The sequence below is a fragment of the Argopecten irradians genome, chromosome 6, assembly GCF_041381155.1.
Source record: "Argopecten irradians isolate NY chromosome 6, Ai_NY, whole genome shotgun sequence".
NCBI classification, from domain to species: domain Eukaryota; kingdom Metazoa; phylum Mollusca; class Bivalvia; order Pectinida; family Pectinidae; genus Argopecten; species Argopecten irradians.
Genome location: NC_091139.1, coordinates 37,883,994 through 37,902,188, shown reverse-complemented (window position 1 = coordinate 37,902,188; position 18,195 = coordinate 37,883,994). Strand labels below are relative to the sequence as shown.

The 18,195-nt window shown below is 34.4% G+C and overlaps 1 protein-coding gene across 1 annotated transcript; it reads right to left on the bottom strand.

Annotated features, from left to right (window-relative positions):
• Positions 1-2,322: 2,322 nt before the first annotated feature.
• LOC138325807 (uncharacterized) lies at positions 2,323-18,010 on the bottom strand. Its single transcript, XM_069271726.1, has 13 exons — positions 16,568-18,010; positions 14,883-15,756; positions 13,644-13,933; positions 13,259-13,300; positions 11,779-11,796; positions 11,119-11,163; positions 9,388-9,426; positions 8,598-8,747; positions 7,504-7,713; positions 6,908-7,002; positions 5,318-6,262; positions 4,802-5,057; positions 2,323-4,365 (listed from the first exon to the last, which is right to left on the bottom strand). The coding sequence occupies exons 2-13, from the start codon at positions 15,754-15,756 to the stop codon at positions 4,009-4,011; spliced, it is 3,321 nt and encodes a 1,106-aa protein (XP_069127827.1). The 5' UTR covers positions 16,568-18,010; the 3' UTR covers positions 2,323-4,008.
• Between the last annotated feature and the right edge of the window lie 185 nt (positions 18,011-18,195).

The following is an 18,195-nucleotide window of genomic DNA, read 5'->3' as shown; positions in this document are numbered from 1 at the left end:
AACATCTTGAATATCGAAGATACCAGATGATACATCAGGATAGCGTTTCGTCCATTCTGTTTCAGCGGTACCGCACTTTAAATTGAGTAATGGAGTTTCCAACAATACAAGGGGGGAATCGCAATTGTATCGAACATACCGATAACAATCTAGACCAAAGAATACAATCTAATATTACAACTTTTGACTCGCAACGATTACAACCTAATATAACAACCTTTGACTCACAAAGAATGTAATGTAACATAACAACGTTTGACTCACAAAAATACAATTTAATATGATAACGTTTGACTCACAAAGAATACAATCTAATATAACAACGTTTGACTCACAGAGTTGATTTTCAATACATAAGAAGTCTATCGATTATTGCATATTTCTACAGAAACTTGAAATAATTTAAATTGTATGTATAGTTGACTTGAACGACCCATACACCTCGACCGCAATACTATGTATACTGTACAAATACATGTATATGAAGGCGATATATATGATATATACCATACGACCACAAGGACTGCGGCGATAGTGTGACCGCTAGTAAATCGACAAAGATATCAAAGGTATTAAAATCCAAAGGTAAATTAAAGGTAACAGGCTAATAATAGCTACAGGTAATTGAACAGCAACTATATGAATACTGCCGATCTTTATGTTAGAAAACTAATATATAAATAATGAGATTTTGTCCAGTAATCACCATAGATTGAATTATTAACGTCAAAGTAGTATCGTAGCGCCACGTACATATAAAGGTAGACCTCCCGAAAAACAGTATGAATGTCGTTAAGGCTGTTTAAAAGGACGAAGTGAAATAATAACAACAGGTAATTCTACAGGTGGGTCCACGAATGTTTCCATTTAGGCAGATTAAATACATACAATACAGTAGACTAGAGAAGTAAGCAAGCAAAGATAGCCGACAGGTGTTATACATGTGCTGACCGGTTGAACTATCACACGCTCTCATTTGATGATCAATTTCTATAGGCTTTCAACTTTCTATATAGTAGATGCAATACACATTCCGTGTGCAGCGATCAATGACCGCGATAAAACAACATAGGTTTCAGTTTCTCGTTTCGATTCACCCGAGGGATCGGATTAATGCGGGGAGAGCAATGAAGCTGATCAGAGTGCCGATCTATGGTCCTATGATTCACTCAGTTTAAAATTGGTACATGAAAAACTGGTTTTCTATATTGAGTAAGGATGATAGGAAAACAACTCACTCATAAAGGCTGTATTTGTAAAGGTCATTACCTGATACAGCTAACGACCGAATTTGATGTTTGAAAGAAAAATACTTTGTACTTTATGACACTTAAAAAATGAAAAAAAAAAAAAAAAAAAAAAATACATAGAAATCTCTCAGGCGAAACAGTGTAACATGTAACTTTCCAACCGGAGGAAACTCTGTAAGATATAAACATTTCGGCGAAATATAGATTACATATATTGTTAATCTTTTATAAAATCTGGAGGATAAAGTTCAAAACGAACAAAATGATTATATAACATATCATATTCAAAGTCATATATATATATTTTTTTATATTTTTCGTACAACAGAATTTCGTGGTTTCACTACAGAAAACACATGATATCATGTTGTAGACTTTAAGACTGTAAAAAGGCGACAGAAAACACATGATGTCATGTTGTAGACTATAACACTGTGACAAGGCGAAATGTAAATAAAATATTGTGATATTTCATATCTGGAAGATAAATGATTCGAGTGTATTTTTCTGAATTACTGTTGTCGAAATGAAAAACATAATATTGACTCTTCTGAGGTAGTATGCCATACAAAGTCATATACAAATTTCAAATGTTTCACAAAAAATGTGCTCTCATATTGTAGACTTTTACATATATGTGTACTTATCATGCATATAATATCATTGATACATATAATATATACATCATAATAAATAAGAAATAAACAACTTGTGATAACGGTATATGTTTTGAACTTCTTAAAAGGGAAACCAATACTAATATTAACAGCATAACGGAGCAAAAAAAGATAACTCATTACATATAAGAAATACGTTCATTAAAGAAAAAAAAATCATATTGTAAATCAAAATTTAAAGGTTTCTTAAAAACATTAATAACAAAAGAAAGTATATATCGATGGCTTAAGATGAGGTTATAACACCAAACATGTGCAAGATTTCCTGTCTAATGTACGATAACAGTGGAGATACATTTCGCTGTTTTGCCGTCTGGCGCAGTGATAGTCAACTACCGCGCGGCATTTAGGACGACGGCGGGAAACATAAACCGTACGTTCATTAAAGAAAAAAAAATCATATTGTAAATCATATTCATTATTATATTGGATGGTACGAAATTGTACAATGACATTATATTATGGGGCACTATTATACATTGTTATTTAGATGATCAAAAATTAGACATATATTTTCATTCTTTTTTCTATAGCATTGCTGATAATTTATATCGAGCTCGAATTGTATAAAGAAAGTACATTTTCTTTTCTCGCAAGTCAGCATATTTTTTAACACGAACAGAACCTCTATTGAATGCTTGTCCTCTGTAATAGTCGATTGCTATAATTAGCAAAAGTTATTGGAAGTGGATTGAATTGATTAAAGGAAGCTGTTTTCCTTTTATTGCAGTTCAGATAAATTGTATCAGGCATAATAATACAGAAGATTTATAGACATTCAAAGGGAGACCACACCTATATATTAGACACCATTCTCGATATTCCATGGGTTACTATCACCGACGCTACATCCAACCCTGGACTATGTCATAGTAAAATTGGAGGCAAACTGACCAATCGCAGGCCTGCAGAGACTTACTTTGAAGATTACAGAAAGAGTGATTCCCATATTCAAAGCAACACAGTCAACCAAAGTGTACCGTTATTCAATTCCTTTGATGTACATCAAAAGATCAATTACCTGTTTCTTCTGATGTCTTCAATTTTTACTATGAGATAGTCCAGGGGTAGATATGAAGTTAGTGATAGTAACCCCTGGAGTACCGCGCACGAGTACTTATTATTATTAAAACGGGGAAAAATAAAAAAAATAGATAAAATAATAATGATAAATATCCTTTTTACATATATGACTCAATCAATATCCAATCAATGTTTCATGAAATGGTTTTACATAAGCTATAAGCTTGTAGCCAAATCCTTTTTCACTGAAGTTTTGTATTATAATATATTTTAATGAAATATGCATAAAGTAAATTGATAATTAATGTTAAAAATTAGCAACTATTCACACAAGTTCGAAGCACTTTTAAGTTTATCATAAAATTCTTTGTGATATAAAAATGAAATGCTCAAAGTTGGTCTCGCCAACTTCACATTAATAACGAGGATTGGCTGTCCTACCGATAATGTATACGTATTTCTACTATTAATTCTCGTCAATTTAACGTTAATAACGAGAATAGGCTGTCCTACCGATAAAGTATACGTATTTCTACTATTAATACTCGTCAATCTACCAGTGACTTCCATTAACGTCAATAGACCGGTTTTAAAAAGTTTATAAAGGAGTAGATAGTCCAGCTATTTTATCCAAATAATACTATCTCCAACAATAGTTACATAACAATGCACATCTATTATACTCAAGTCACAATATAGAACGCAGAATGAAACAAACACAGCTATTTCGTCGCATCGGTGGCATTACTAAACAACATCCTTCTCTATGCATTGTTCATCGAGTAATCTAAATAATGACATTACAGTAGAAAAACGATATCCTCTTTAAAACAACACTCCCTTATCAATGATTTTTCTGGCATGGGTTTCTTAAGAATTAAAGAAGCTGGATGACTTTATATGTAAATATGGATACTTTTATAGTTCCTTGAGGAGTCATTTTATATCATTTCGCGTTTATGTTGTGATTTTAGATTTCTATTTCATATTGGCGATGTAAATCGCGCGACTATATTGACCATATGAATGTTCACGAGCAAGAAAATTAGCAGTAAGCATCAATTTGAACCTACAAGCCTACTGAGAGTTCGAACAACCATATGAGTAGTTGGTCTCCTTTCAGGTTTAACGTCTAAGCAAGCTTTGAGAACTGTTTTGAACTCTCCAGATGGTACCTCTCGAATCGATGGCGGTTCACCCGGCATGCATTTGATCTTCCTCCATAAGCAAAGTTCCCAGAACACCAGACCGAGGCTGTACACGTCTGACGTCATACTATGTTTGGCTCCTTGTCGGAAAATTTCAGGAGCATAATACGCTTTGTCTGTTCGAGCTGGCGTTTCGTCTTCGTGCGTGTGTGAAAAATCACAGATTTTCACACTGTCTTTTTCATTGTCATTTTGGCCCAAAGAAATCTGAAACATGACACATTAGACTAGCATTTACCATAAATGATGACATGGTTTGTAATTCCATAAGGCATCTATCTGTACGAACTTAGCAAATTCCATATCGATTTTAAATAGGAAGTAATGAACCATATGTCAGCGATCAGTCAAGCATCCTACTGTTTAAACATTCCATTCTCTATCAGGTTATTTTATTAATGCAAAACCCATAAACATGTTCAAATATGGAGTTCTTATTACATAATTCATAATGACAAAAATTTAATTCATCAACACATGAAAAGAAAGAAAACAACGTACATATCATAGGTCATTTGATTGAATTTGAAGATCATGTGATTCATAAAGTCATCTACAGTCAATGAAAAAATCAAGCTTGCGGAAAAAGAAAACAGAGAAAACAAAAATCAAACTTTATTAATGAGTTTTCAATAATACAAACCAAAAAATGACGAGGTCGGACCTGTCGGTGGATGTAGCCGCTTTGATGGAGACAGTTTAAGCCTTTAGCAGCACCAAAGGCAAGCGCGATTCGCCTTTGACTACTTAAATTGGGGTTTGGATAATTTTTGATTAGATGACTTAAACTCTTGCCAGATTTTTCCATTAAAACAGCTAGGATATACTCCGTTCCTTCTGTCCAGCAAGCAGATCCACAAAATCTTATGCAGTTCTCGCTGTTCTTTCTATACAAAGATCTAAAAAAACAAATCTTTCAGTACACTCATGTAAAGAGAATACACTTATATAGAGAAATATGCCTCTGAAAGAGTACACCCCGAATTCTCAATAGCATAAACAAATCTACCATCGCATCAACTGATAGGAAGTGAGTTAACAAATCGTCGACGTCATTTGTTTTAAGTTATAGTCTGATTTCATAATTTTAGCCAATGAAACAATGTCACAATCAAGATTTGATGTTATATATATATGAATGTAAATGAAGGGAATATACCTCATCACTACAAGTTCTCGGTACATGTTGAAGTTTCTTGGAAGGGAAGCACTTGTGGATTCATCGTTGACTAGTTCTGATTTCAAGCATTTCCTGACGAAAATCTCAGGGCCGGATTTTCTTGTAACCCTTACAGTAGATACGGTTCTCAAATCTATATCATCAACAACATTTCTCACATCATCGTATGTGAAGTCGTGCTTCAGTACATTCTGAGTGTAGATTTTCCAAAGCAATCTTAAAGTTTCATGTAGATCTGTCAGATCGGGTTTATCATTTTCTTTGTTTTGCATACTTTTAAATGATAGAAGTTCATGTCTTATATACTGTTGCGAGTCAATGAATTCTATTTCAGCTTGAATCGCCGCCTCAGCTTCCTGAAGAAAGCACTGTGTTCGTCTTGATATCTTTTTTTCTTTTGGGTCAGAAACAACCATTTCAATTTCTTCGCTCACACTTCGGCCTAAAAGAGCAACTGAAGCAAACGGTATACTGACAAGAGTCGCTATAGCATTCAGTACGTCATTCATGTCCACTGTCTTTTTATTTTGTTTCTCCAGATATTCCACTAACTTCACATTTTGTTTCAATCTTTCCCTGTGTGTTTTAAGTAGAGTTTTTACTGTTAAATCAAAGTCTTTCCTCATTGCGTCAACTTTTTCGCTCCGCATCACTTCTTTAAGCTTTGCACCGAAATTGACTATATTATTACTAGTTTGCTCTTTGATGTAGTTTCGAAGTTTTTCTTCGCTATCCTTTGCTTTTGCCAATATACCTTTACAAAACGAAGATTCTCTTCTGTCTAAAAGATGCAGCTCTTCATCCAGGAAATCGTTGTCTCCTTTTGCAAATTCTTTTATTTGCGCAAGGCACTTTTCATATGCTACCCAGGTGTCATCTTTTTCGAAGAACTTCTGAATGGCATCTAACAAGTTTATGAGCCATCTAAACCAAATTATTGAACAATAATCAATACAAAATATTTTTAGTAATAGAAAGGCCTTTTTGCCCCAAATCCATGAAATTTTTCAAAACTGCTATTGATTGATTAATTTGTTGTATTTTAAACGTTTAGTACATCTCTGATTCAACTACATTGATTGCTTTCTAATTTTGTAGATGTAGTTATCATGGTTACTATCCAAAACACGCATAATCTATGAAAATGTGAAAATTTTGACAATTTTGGCCAGTTTTTGCTGAGTTTTTGTTGATGAAACTTCCATGAACAAACTTAATAGTTACCGAGAATATGTTTGCACTTCAAATACGCCTTTAGGAGAAATATAAAGTTTGTTTAATGATGCACTCTATGTTTTCTAAAACAATAAATTGACCAAAATTGTCAAAGAGAGAGAGAGAGAGAGAGAGAGAGAGAATATACAAAATTACGTTTGATTGTCAAAGAGAGAGAGAGAGAGAGAGAGAGAGAGAATATACAAAATTACGTTTGATGACCATTTTTAACCATAGGCTCTATAGATCGAATAAAATTTCATTTAGATAACTATTAGATAATTATACTAATTGTGTTTAAAACATAACCTGCTTTTAGATTTGCGCGAATTTTCAATGAAATAAAATACTTACAGAAAATGTTCTTCTAAGTTCATTCTATTTGCATTTTCTAAGAATTTACAAACTTTTTCCAGAAAGCGTTCTTTTCTCTCTTCTGCACACTGTATCTAATATGATAAAAAGAATGAAGAAAAGGACGTGAAAATTCAAACTCAAATATGCAAAAGTAAGCTTTAACATATGTGTTCGATGAAATGTTGTGTACATTGTCATAAATTTTCGTATAGGGATCTACAATTTTCCCGAATATCAAAGAAATGTCATTCGCTGTATTCGATTTATTATTGGCTGTATCGAATAGTAACTATGTTATTTAATTAGTAAAAAAAATCTTAGATACTGTTAACGCATTTATTTTAGTTTTATTTTCGCGCTGTCTTTGAAGCGCTAATTCATGTACAGCGCTAAATTGTGTAAACAAGTATTTCCGGGTCGTGGTAATTCATATCCGCGCTAATAAATCATAATGTGTAGGTTTTGCGCTAAACTTTGACTGCGCTAAAATAAGTACGTTTACAGTATTAAATGTCAATACTGGTACTTCAAAGCACTATATCGACCTCACAAAGGACCAGTGAATGATATATATGATAAAGATGGATGCGTACCTTTGTACAAGAGAGGCGAAACAGTTGCTCTTCTTCGACGTTTGGCCACTGTGGCTTAATTGCTGAGAGAACCATTTGTTCTATTCTTTTCGCATTAGGACCCCTGTGGTACTGGTCCGAACGGTTAAGGAGGAAAAGAGCACTCTCTGGGTTGAAATCGATACCATGCTTAGTGATCTTTTCTTTCACATTCTCCAACATGTTTTCGAACTAGAAATGAAATAAATAAAAACTTTCATTTTGGGTTACAAAATAATGATAAAAACCTACTCGGAAGAAATACAGATTTATTTTGGGACAGTTTTCACTGAAAAACATCAATGCAATGTAAATCTTTTGATTTTTGTGTGTGTATATATAACACTGCATGTAAATATCGATGGTTGATTAATGAATACAAGTTTAACGGTACCCTTATTTAAGAAGAAAACTTATTGCAGTAATTATTTTATTATTTCTGACGCTATTAATATCTCAGCATTTTCGCACAAAATTTAAACGCTAAACAGCATTTTCTGTGTGTCGTTGACATATTATCATTATGTTTTCTTGTTCAAATCGATTTTGTCTTAAAATTTGATTGCGACAAAATAAGTAAGATAACGTTATATTCTTTAGCGGTTACATGTATCTTTCCTGTCGCGTGCATGACACTCTCTGATAGTCAAGAGGAGACTTCTAGTGAAGTCACACGAGAATATGTTGATAACACATTTCTAGCTAGGATGTGATTTAGATGGATAAGATATACCGTATATTTTGGGTGAGTTGCTTGCTGATAATGAACGTTCTGTTAGTAAGGGGAATTAATGCGCTGCATAGATAACCTCATTATACTTTTCTCATGAAAAGTTTACAGCTAGTAGTGAGATAGTTCATTATCGTCCAAACAAACAATACATATTACCACAAACTCTATCAAATTAATATATTAATAGGAATGAAAAATTATATAAATGCAAATTTTCATATTAAAAGAAAAACTATATTCTGAGGTGTAAATGAAAAATGTTCCTGCATGTCACGGAGGACACTTGATTATATTTTACTTTTTCGGAATAATAAAATTATTTTGAACCTGAAATTTTATTTACCGTTTTTCTGACAGGTTCACCTCCAATGTCTAGAACAAAGATGAAAAGGTGAAAATCCGGGATATTTTCCAGGACGGTGTCTACTCCGGATTCGTTATCCGAGACGCCAGGGAGATCCAGAAACACTATCGGCAAGGACGTAGTGTCGCTCTAGATTAATAGATATACATGAGGTCATATTAACGCGCCATGCTATTCCAATACGATATCCAGTAGAAATGGTTTTACATTATGTACATGATGTATTTGCAAATGATACATATATTTTGATGGCATTCTAATTTCTGGTTTGTAATCTATAAGTTATGATATCTACATCCGTTAATATTTGACATCAATTTAAACAAAAATACATCTGTAGCACTTTTAATTTCTTTAATGGATTGTCAATGATGAAAATGAAATATAAACCTGGGTACCGTTTCACAAAGCGTACGTTACTTTACGGGTACCCGTAACCTGTACGTAAGTTATTTTGACCGTTTCACGAAGCATACGTAAGTTACGGATACCCGTAAATGACTTACGGGCACACGTTAATAACGTCAAAAACCGTACGTAACTTACGCCAAAAAAATACCACCCGTAAACCCCACTAAGTATGACCAAAGTCACAAAATCGTTGGTTTTTGGCATATTTAAAGTCTCTTAACAAATAGAAAATGGTGTTTAAGGATATGTCAAAAAACAACGTTAGCCAAACAAATTACTTAAAAAAAATTTCACTCATATACTTTGATTAAGGCTGCGAAGAATTAATTAAGGTAGCTCCATAGTAAAAATTACTTACAGCGTTGACTATCTGTTTTAAACGTGTTTGATGTGGATCCTGTCAATGTAAAATACATGTATATGTTTATTGTTTTGTCATTAGGCAAACAATATATGTCTGTTTAGGGTTACATTGGCAAAAAAATAGGGTGTTAGGTCGGGATTTTTTTTTTTTTTTTTTAGTGTCTTTCACTCTAAAGTAATGGCCGGAACCGGAGTCTGAGATCGAAATCCCGACTTTCATTTTTTTCGTAAAAAAGTGGACAAAAAATTAGGGTCGGTCGGTAACCCTAGACAGACATATATTTTTTGGCCTTATTATGGACATTGCTTTATCAAAAAATCATGAACAGTTCTTTTAAAATACCGTCTTCCAGAAAAAAACAACATATGAGGAAATAAACACACTGCAATTTTCACACTACATTATAATGTTCAAAGGTACTCCAAACTTTACAACAGGATTTTACAGATCTATTCTTGAAAACTTGTTATAGTATACAAAGTTATGGAGACTACTGGGTTAATTTCTGAATAAGTTACATTTGTTAATTATCATATCAGAAAACGACCAGTTAATGAATAGGCTTTCTTATTGCTGATAGGATAGCTATTCCTTTGTGTAAAATAGAGTTATCTCCCTTGCAGGCAGGTATCGATATAGTCCGCTAAACCTGCCTATATTATTAGGCTTTTTTTTTTTTTTTAATATATAGTCAGCTCGCGGTACCTCTTAAAAATGTGAAATCGTAGGCCAGATTTGGCCTACGCTACGTCAGCGGCATATTTCTAATATATCGTCCATGCAATGCCGGGAAAACATACACATACCTATATATTGGGATCTTATGTACTCCACTGCCCCCATGTTACATCCCATTTATGAAATTAAACAACTCTGCACAATGAAATACTTCCGAGACCCTTCTATTTCACACATTTGTAATGGCCGCCGTATACACATTTAGTAGAGCAAACGGCAGCCAATCAACTTCGCTTCCGGTTTTATTTTTTAAAAAACCACGTGTAGTTGAAAGATAAACAAAATTCAACTGTGTATATGCTACATGTATATATGCAACGTGATTATCGCGAAAGTGATGCGGTACCAGCAACAATCGTGTTCAATTTGAATATTTGACAACATGTCGTGTATGTCGACCATAATTTCACTATAAAAACTCTAACTGGCTAGCATTTTGTTTATCTTTCAACTACACGTGGTTTTTTAAAAAATAAAACCGGAAGCGAAGTTGATTGGCTGCCGTTTGCTCTACTAAATGTGTACACGGCGGCCATTACAAATGTGTGAAATAGAAGGGTCTCGGAAGTATTTCATTGTGCAGAGTTGTTTAATTTCATAAATGGGATGTAACATGGGGGCAGTGGAGTACATAAGATCCCAATATATAGGTATGTGTATGTTTTCCCGGCATTGCATGGACGATATATTAGAAATATGCCGCTGACGTAGCGTAGGCCAAATCTGGCCTACGATTTCACATTTTTAAGAGGTACCGCGAGCTGACTATATATTAGGCAAAAAAAAAAAAAAAAAAAGCCTAATAATATAGACAGGTTTAGCGGACTAGTATCGATAGTGACGTCATTACTCTGTGATAAAAAAATTACGTTGTTTTCTCAGAAACGTATGACGTTATTCTCATACGAACATGACGTTACATTTTTTAAGTATCAGCAAGGATATATAACTGTATAATATTTATATAGAATGTGTTACAGGACTTACATCATCAGCAACTGTCTTTGGTGTTGTTTCACCGGGGTCTCTTACCTAGGATATATCAGAGAGAGGAAAACGAATATAAATCTTAACTAGATTTGATAGCGACGGGATTTCCATCCCGGTAATCAATCGCTATTCTTTCTATTTTTCCTTAGCTCCAAATTGAACATTAATTAGTAATATCAGAAAATATATTTCAATGGCCTAAGATTAGGTTACAACACCAAACATATGCAAGATTTCCTCCGTAATATATGATAACAGTCATTTCGCTGTTTTGCCGTCTGGCGCAGTCATAGTCAACTACCGCGCGGTATTTAGGACGACGGCGGGAAACATAAGACGACCCGCGTTATGAAAATTAATATTTTATTTATTTTAAACAAACTGTTCAGAAACTGATGATACGTGTAGTATAAACGGCAATTTAATAACTTTTGCGACTCTACAAATTTATCGATCTCGTTTTACATTTCCATTAAAAAAATAAAAGCCGTTTCGGAAAGGAAAGGTAGTTGGCATTTAAGCATTTTCAAAAGTCGTTTAACAAAATTCATATCACTCATGTAACATTGTGACGTTAGATTGTTGAAAACTGTAAATATCTGTACTTACTGACTAACACATCTTACTGATATCATTTGAAGAAATACTCATACTTACAGTGTCATTCAGGCTACCCTGAAATGAAACAAAATAGCATTGCATTTTTTCCTGTCACATATCATTACTAAATGACAAGTTGCTCGGGTCCTTTGAGACGACGTCTCCGTTTTATCGATAGATATGACCCTATAAAACGCCCCCTCCATCTCCATCATATCGATAGCTATGATTCTTTGAGACACCCCCTACGTCCTATCGATAAATATGACCCTTTGAGACGCCCTTCCGTCCTATCGACAGCTATTACCCTATGAGACGCCCTTCCGTCCTATCGACAGCTATTACCCTATGAACCACCTCCTCCGTCCTATCGATAGCTATGATCCTTTGAGACGACCCCTCCGTCTTATCGATAAATGTTAACCTTTGAGACGCCCTTCCGTCCTATCGACACATTTTACCCTATGAACCACCCCATCCGTCTTATCGATAGCTATGATCCTTTGAGACGCCCCTCCGTCATACGATAGCTATGATACTTTGAGACGCCCCCTCCATCCTATCGATAGCTACGATCCTTTGAGACGCCCCTCCATCCTAACGATAGCTATGATCCTTTGAAATGGCCATTCGACCTATCTATAGCCTCTAGAATGCATGGGGTGAGTCTCTACGTTATATTGCGATCATACTTTAAAAGTTTGCCTAGCTAATTAGCTAACTAATCCTGCCAACGTAAAATATTTAATTTATCATTTTATGGTTAGATGATGTGATAAGAAGATAACACGAAGTTAAATACTAATTGACATAGCAGGCATAGTACTTTGTAAACGAAGCCATGGACAGATGATTTAAATGTGATTGTATTTATATCTTCATAAAAATGTATTTGAGACATATATATATTGTGGTATTAATTGTTACACTACGTTTTTAGTGACGACATAAATCAAGTTGGCGTTTTTCTTTTCTGATGAATATATATTGTGTCTTTTGTTTGGCTACTCTTATATATTCTCAACTTCACTGGTCCATTTGACTATCACCTTCCTAAGATAACGAAAATGAAAAAATCAAAATGCGCAATAGTTATCTTTGAACATTTGTTCATGCAAAAAATCACTACTTTTATGATGTCTCTGATTTCAATACAAGTCAAATATGTCTATAAAGAACAACAAAGGAAAACTAGTTTCTATGACCAAGCGGTCTTTATACACAAGTCAAATACAGGTCATTTTATTTCATTTCATGTGCTATTCAGAGGTGGTCGTTAAGGCAGGTTTCATTATGCAAATCGTATCTTTATCGCCATCAAGTGTTTATTGTGACCTTGACCCAATTTGACCTGAATTTTTATGGTGGATATCGATGATTGAACAGATATACGATTACTTAGCTCAGCGCAGTCTCCGTACTATACACACCCATATACATTTGTAGATAAGCAAATGTTTGCCACAATCAAATGCATTTTTATAATCGATGATTTGAAAAATTATTTGCTGCTTTAATAAAAAAAAATAATACTTACAAATCCTGATTCATGTCCGGACTCGTTGGTAGACGCTTGATCCTGAAACATTTTCAGTTCAAGATAGATTGTAAATTTATCTATTTTCCATTGTCAATTATTATTTACTTTTGATATACATGAATAAGTTTTACACATACGGATTGGACGTTGGCCTATCGATTAAAGCCTTATGAACTCTGAATAAGTCCTTATTATGTTAGGAGTAGTTTTCTGTATCGCTGTCGATATGTTCTGTTCATTCCTTATAATTTAATTGTAATGTATCTTCTGTTATTAGGGCATGAATGTAATTGATGATAAAGTGCGAGATATTGATATAACTGTTTGCATAAGCAGTAATGTTTTCTCACTAAAGTTTAATGTTTTAGACAACAACACTTACATCAACGAACTGCAACGGCCAGAACAGCAGAAGTCTTCGTACATCGTTCCCATCATACGTTCCTTCGTGAACTATCATTCCAATATCTTGCCATTTTTGATCAGATTTGTTGTAAGCTAGCGGTATGTCGGTGTATGGCATTGTTTTATCTTTGTAATAAACTCTAACAAAACGGTGTGTACTGTTGTGAACTTCACACGGAACAGTTGTACACTTGCCACTGTAAGCCGGAAGGTAGTTATCCCCAAGAAACAGGTTCATAACGCTGGTTTTACCAACGTTGATATCACCTAGACAAGAAAATAAATTAAAAGAGGAAAAGTCGTATTAAAACATATCGTGAATTGTTCAATATTTACCTGTCAACAGAGTTTAATTTGAAAGTGACATGTGCCGTAACTACTTATCATACTGACGTATCATGACGAGCTTTTCATAAAGTTATTCACCACCAAAAGTTACCAGCATGTTGAGAAATACAATATTTACATGAATTTTAAAGATGACAAATGATATTTCATCACTATCAAAAACAGGAGCAGACGATTGAGTATTTTTCTTCAGTTACATAGTTACTTACTTTACACAATTACCATCATTGAAAAGTTTGAGTTTCTAATCTTAATTAAGTTAAAAATATGAAAAATGATTAATTGCATCCCGAAGAAATCCTTTATGGAATGAAGTACTGATTGCGTATGCACCAAAGGCGAAATAAATTGTTTTATATTATTTTTTGTGTTAATTAGGCATATATATACACGATTAAACACCAATTATTGTTCAAATGATGAATATCATTTATACTCTGTCGGCGGTGGAGCATCTTTAATTTTACAAGGTATATAAAAACTCGTATTATATTTACGTCTATAGTACAGTAAAATGAGTACATATTGTCAGACCATGAAGCCAAGTTGTGGTCTATTATTTCATTACTATAGTAATATTTAGATAGTGTTGTTAGTAATTATAAAGTGATCAAGATATAAAGATATTTATTCATCCAAACATCCATAAACCATACAAACAAGAACTCTGCAGTGCAAATGTTGTCGCTAACGTTTATAATGCATCATACATTTTTGTCTTTGCCTTTGAATGATTATCACAGCTTAATTATCAAAACTTATCTTTTTTTTTATAGATTATTGAAGAAAAAAGTGTATCTGAATTTTCGCTCAGTTAAGGCACATATTACTTTAATTAATATTTCAACGAATAACTAAAACATCGTACCTGCAATGAGCACACGAAGTTTCCTTGAAATCGAGGGCAATGGCTTTCGCAACTGTCTATTTCTGGCAGAATCAAAGGAAAATGTGACATCAGAACTATTGTCGAAAGCAGAGTCACCATCAGTGGCCGTCCTTACTGAACCTTGATTATCTGATCCTAATGGTTGTGGTGAATATATGTCTGGACGATCCCCTAAGTTTGTCAGCAGACTGTCAAAGTTATTTGCCTCATCCTGAGGTGAAGGTCCGCCCAGCGGGCCCTCGACACCACTCAAAAGACTGTCAGAGTTATTTGCCTCATCTTGAGGTGAAGGTCCGCCCAGCGGGCCCTCGACACCACTCAAAAGACTGTCAGAATTATTTGCCTCATCTTGAGGTGAACGTCCACCCAGCGGGCCCTCGACACCACTCAAAAGACTGTCGTAGTTATGAGCTTCCTCATCTTCCGATCTCGCTGGGTGTGAAGATCTGCATTGAGGACCTCCCACACCTGTCACCATTCTGCTGGAGTTGTTTGCAAAATCTTCAGATCCCGTTTGATTGGTGACTTTGCCCTGATATCCCCTTGTGACCTGCCCATCGGAGTGTTTAGTCTCGTTATTAGGTGTGTGGTTAGAACGGCCTCCAAGACCTCCTTCCACACTCTGTGGGGAACACAACACGTCCGCTGGTTTTAAATCTGACATTCTTTTCTGTATTGCTTCTTTTATAGTGTTGACACTGTGATCGTTAATTTGATTTTTCAGCATTGTTAGTGTAATGGTATTGAATATGGAATCTTGACCTGAGATGAAGGACAACACTTTCTGATACAGGTGAAAACAATCCTTGTATGTTGGCTCCAAAGCCTCGAAAGCCTGCCGAAAACTCGACATCTAGGATTAGAAATTAAATAATGCAGAAAATTAAGGAGACGGTTGACAGAAGACAAGACTAATAATTTATATTTAAGACTTTGAAAAAAAAACCCAAAAAACATGAAAGTATTATGTATTCGATGTAACAAAATAAATTTACTTTATCATGGGCTGTGATCTTTTCCGTCCTTTGTACGATATTGAGGTGAGCGTTCGCTCCTGTAAGCAAAGCTTTATGGACACTTCAAAAGATTCACAAGCTATCAATCGTAACGTATAACCAATTATTTTCGCGAGGTTACAATTTTCGCAGTTTTGCTTAAAAACGTGAATAAATTATAAAATTTCACGATCTGGCTGTAAGGGGACATTGTATATATAATTCATAAATTTCTCAATATTTCGACGATCAAATTAAAGCGATTATAGCAAAGTCACGATGGTATCTACACAGCGGAAATAGTTTGTTTCTTCGAACTTTTAAGTAATACTAAGGGTCTAAATAATGTTAAAAAAATCAGAATCAAACAAAATACAAAAAGTATTGTTAGGAAGTTTTAAAAATCAATATTAAAAAGAAAAAGTAGTGCGACTAATACATTGATTTTAAAAATGTTTAGAAAAGTGGGCCTAGAAACAAATTTTACCTAATCCAATCACAAAAGAAATTGAATTGGTCCAATACCAGTATTCAAGACACTTGATACAGATGAGGACGACGATATAAAAATGTGTAGTAATTAGTGATAAAGATACAGTGATGGGTTACCTGATGACAAGGTGTAAAGTACGAAAATTTGACAGTTATACATCATACATATCTTTTTACCTTTCAATTATGTTGGCAGGTTTCCTAAATTCAGCAATTCTTAATTGAGTTCTTCTTCATCCTCCATTGAGATTGGTATCAATATATTCAAAGCTAAGTGTTCGTCATGTGATGCTGTCGGGATCCTCATCAAGTGATGCTGTATGGATTTTATCAATCTACCGGGTTCATATCTAGAACAGCGGGTCGCCCTAGTCCCACGTCTATATTTAGAAGGTTTGACTTTTGTTCTAAGTATAAACAATTGTGATCATATCACCCAGATGTAAACATGTATCTACATATTATGAAATCTCTATTTTCATCAGTAAACAATAGCGTTTAATCTTCTTACTGGCAACACAGCTGACGGATTTTTTTTTTCATTTTATACATTTCATATGTATACATGTATCTGTAAAAGGAAGAGTAGGATTTATGTAGTTTATGATAACCAGCTGTCGTACTCTTTATGTAGTATTGATACTAAGCTCATAATTACTTTATACCCCTTAGTTGTTTTATAAACAGCACTGCGTGTCACTTTTTCGCCCAAACATGAATTGATGAATGAATTGCAAAAAAATAATTACTTCTACGAATAAGAGTTATAGATAAAATCAATATCGCTGGACCAGTTATTATCACTTATAGCATTCATAGACCTTCGCGAAATTAGATGTTTGCAAATATAATTGAAAAGTAGACTCGCGAAATAGTTTTTGTTATAAACATTATTAACATTTATTGATAGGATGATAATATAACAATTCAAATTAAAGGTCATTCACGGTGTATAAAGAGGTGTGATGTCAGCTTGATGAAGGTGATAATACTTGACATATGATTTTAAAGCGTGACTGATCTTGTACTGTCATCAGGAACGCGCTTACATTGTTTACACTCTGTAGCCCCATCTTCTGACATGTACCCTATCTAACTTATCGCGGTCCATGAATAATAAGATAACATGTACCATTACAGAGAGGGTCCCGGTGGCCGAGTGGTTAAGTTGTTCTGACATATTACCTCCCCTACCTCTGGTTCGCGACTTCGAATCGCAGTTGCTTTGTATTGACCGATGGTCGGTGTGTTTTTCTCTGGGTATTCCGTCTTTTCTCCGCCGTCTAAACCTAACACATTCTTATAAAGGACCCTGGCTGTTAAACTAACCAAAGCATTCAATTATTACTATATCATATCTGCATAATGAATATATGAAAGGATTGAAGGTAATATTGTTAATTCTTTCATACCTACGGGTGTAATACTGGCTTGTCTAGGGCATGCCGCCTGAGGCTGTATTGCACGGCTACTTGGTAAATTTTAACATTTTTTTCACAAATATGACTGGTTTTACTATAAAAGATGCAAACAACGGAATTTGTGTTGAAAATATCACGTAATTTTTCATGTATGGAAAATAGACTTCCAGTCGTGGATTTCTTCGAATTTATTTCAAAATGGCGGCATATCATAGGTGTAAAATTGAAATAAAATTTCGAGGTATGAAAGAAAAATACTCTTTCATAAGTGGATATGAAGGATACGGATATTCTACCCTCGGGATCACAAAATGTTGCAAAACCCTCGGCAAGCCTCGGTTTTACTACATTTCTGAGCCTCGGATAGAATATCCCTATCCTTCA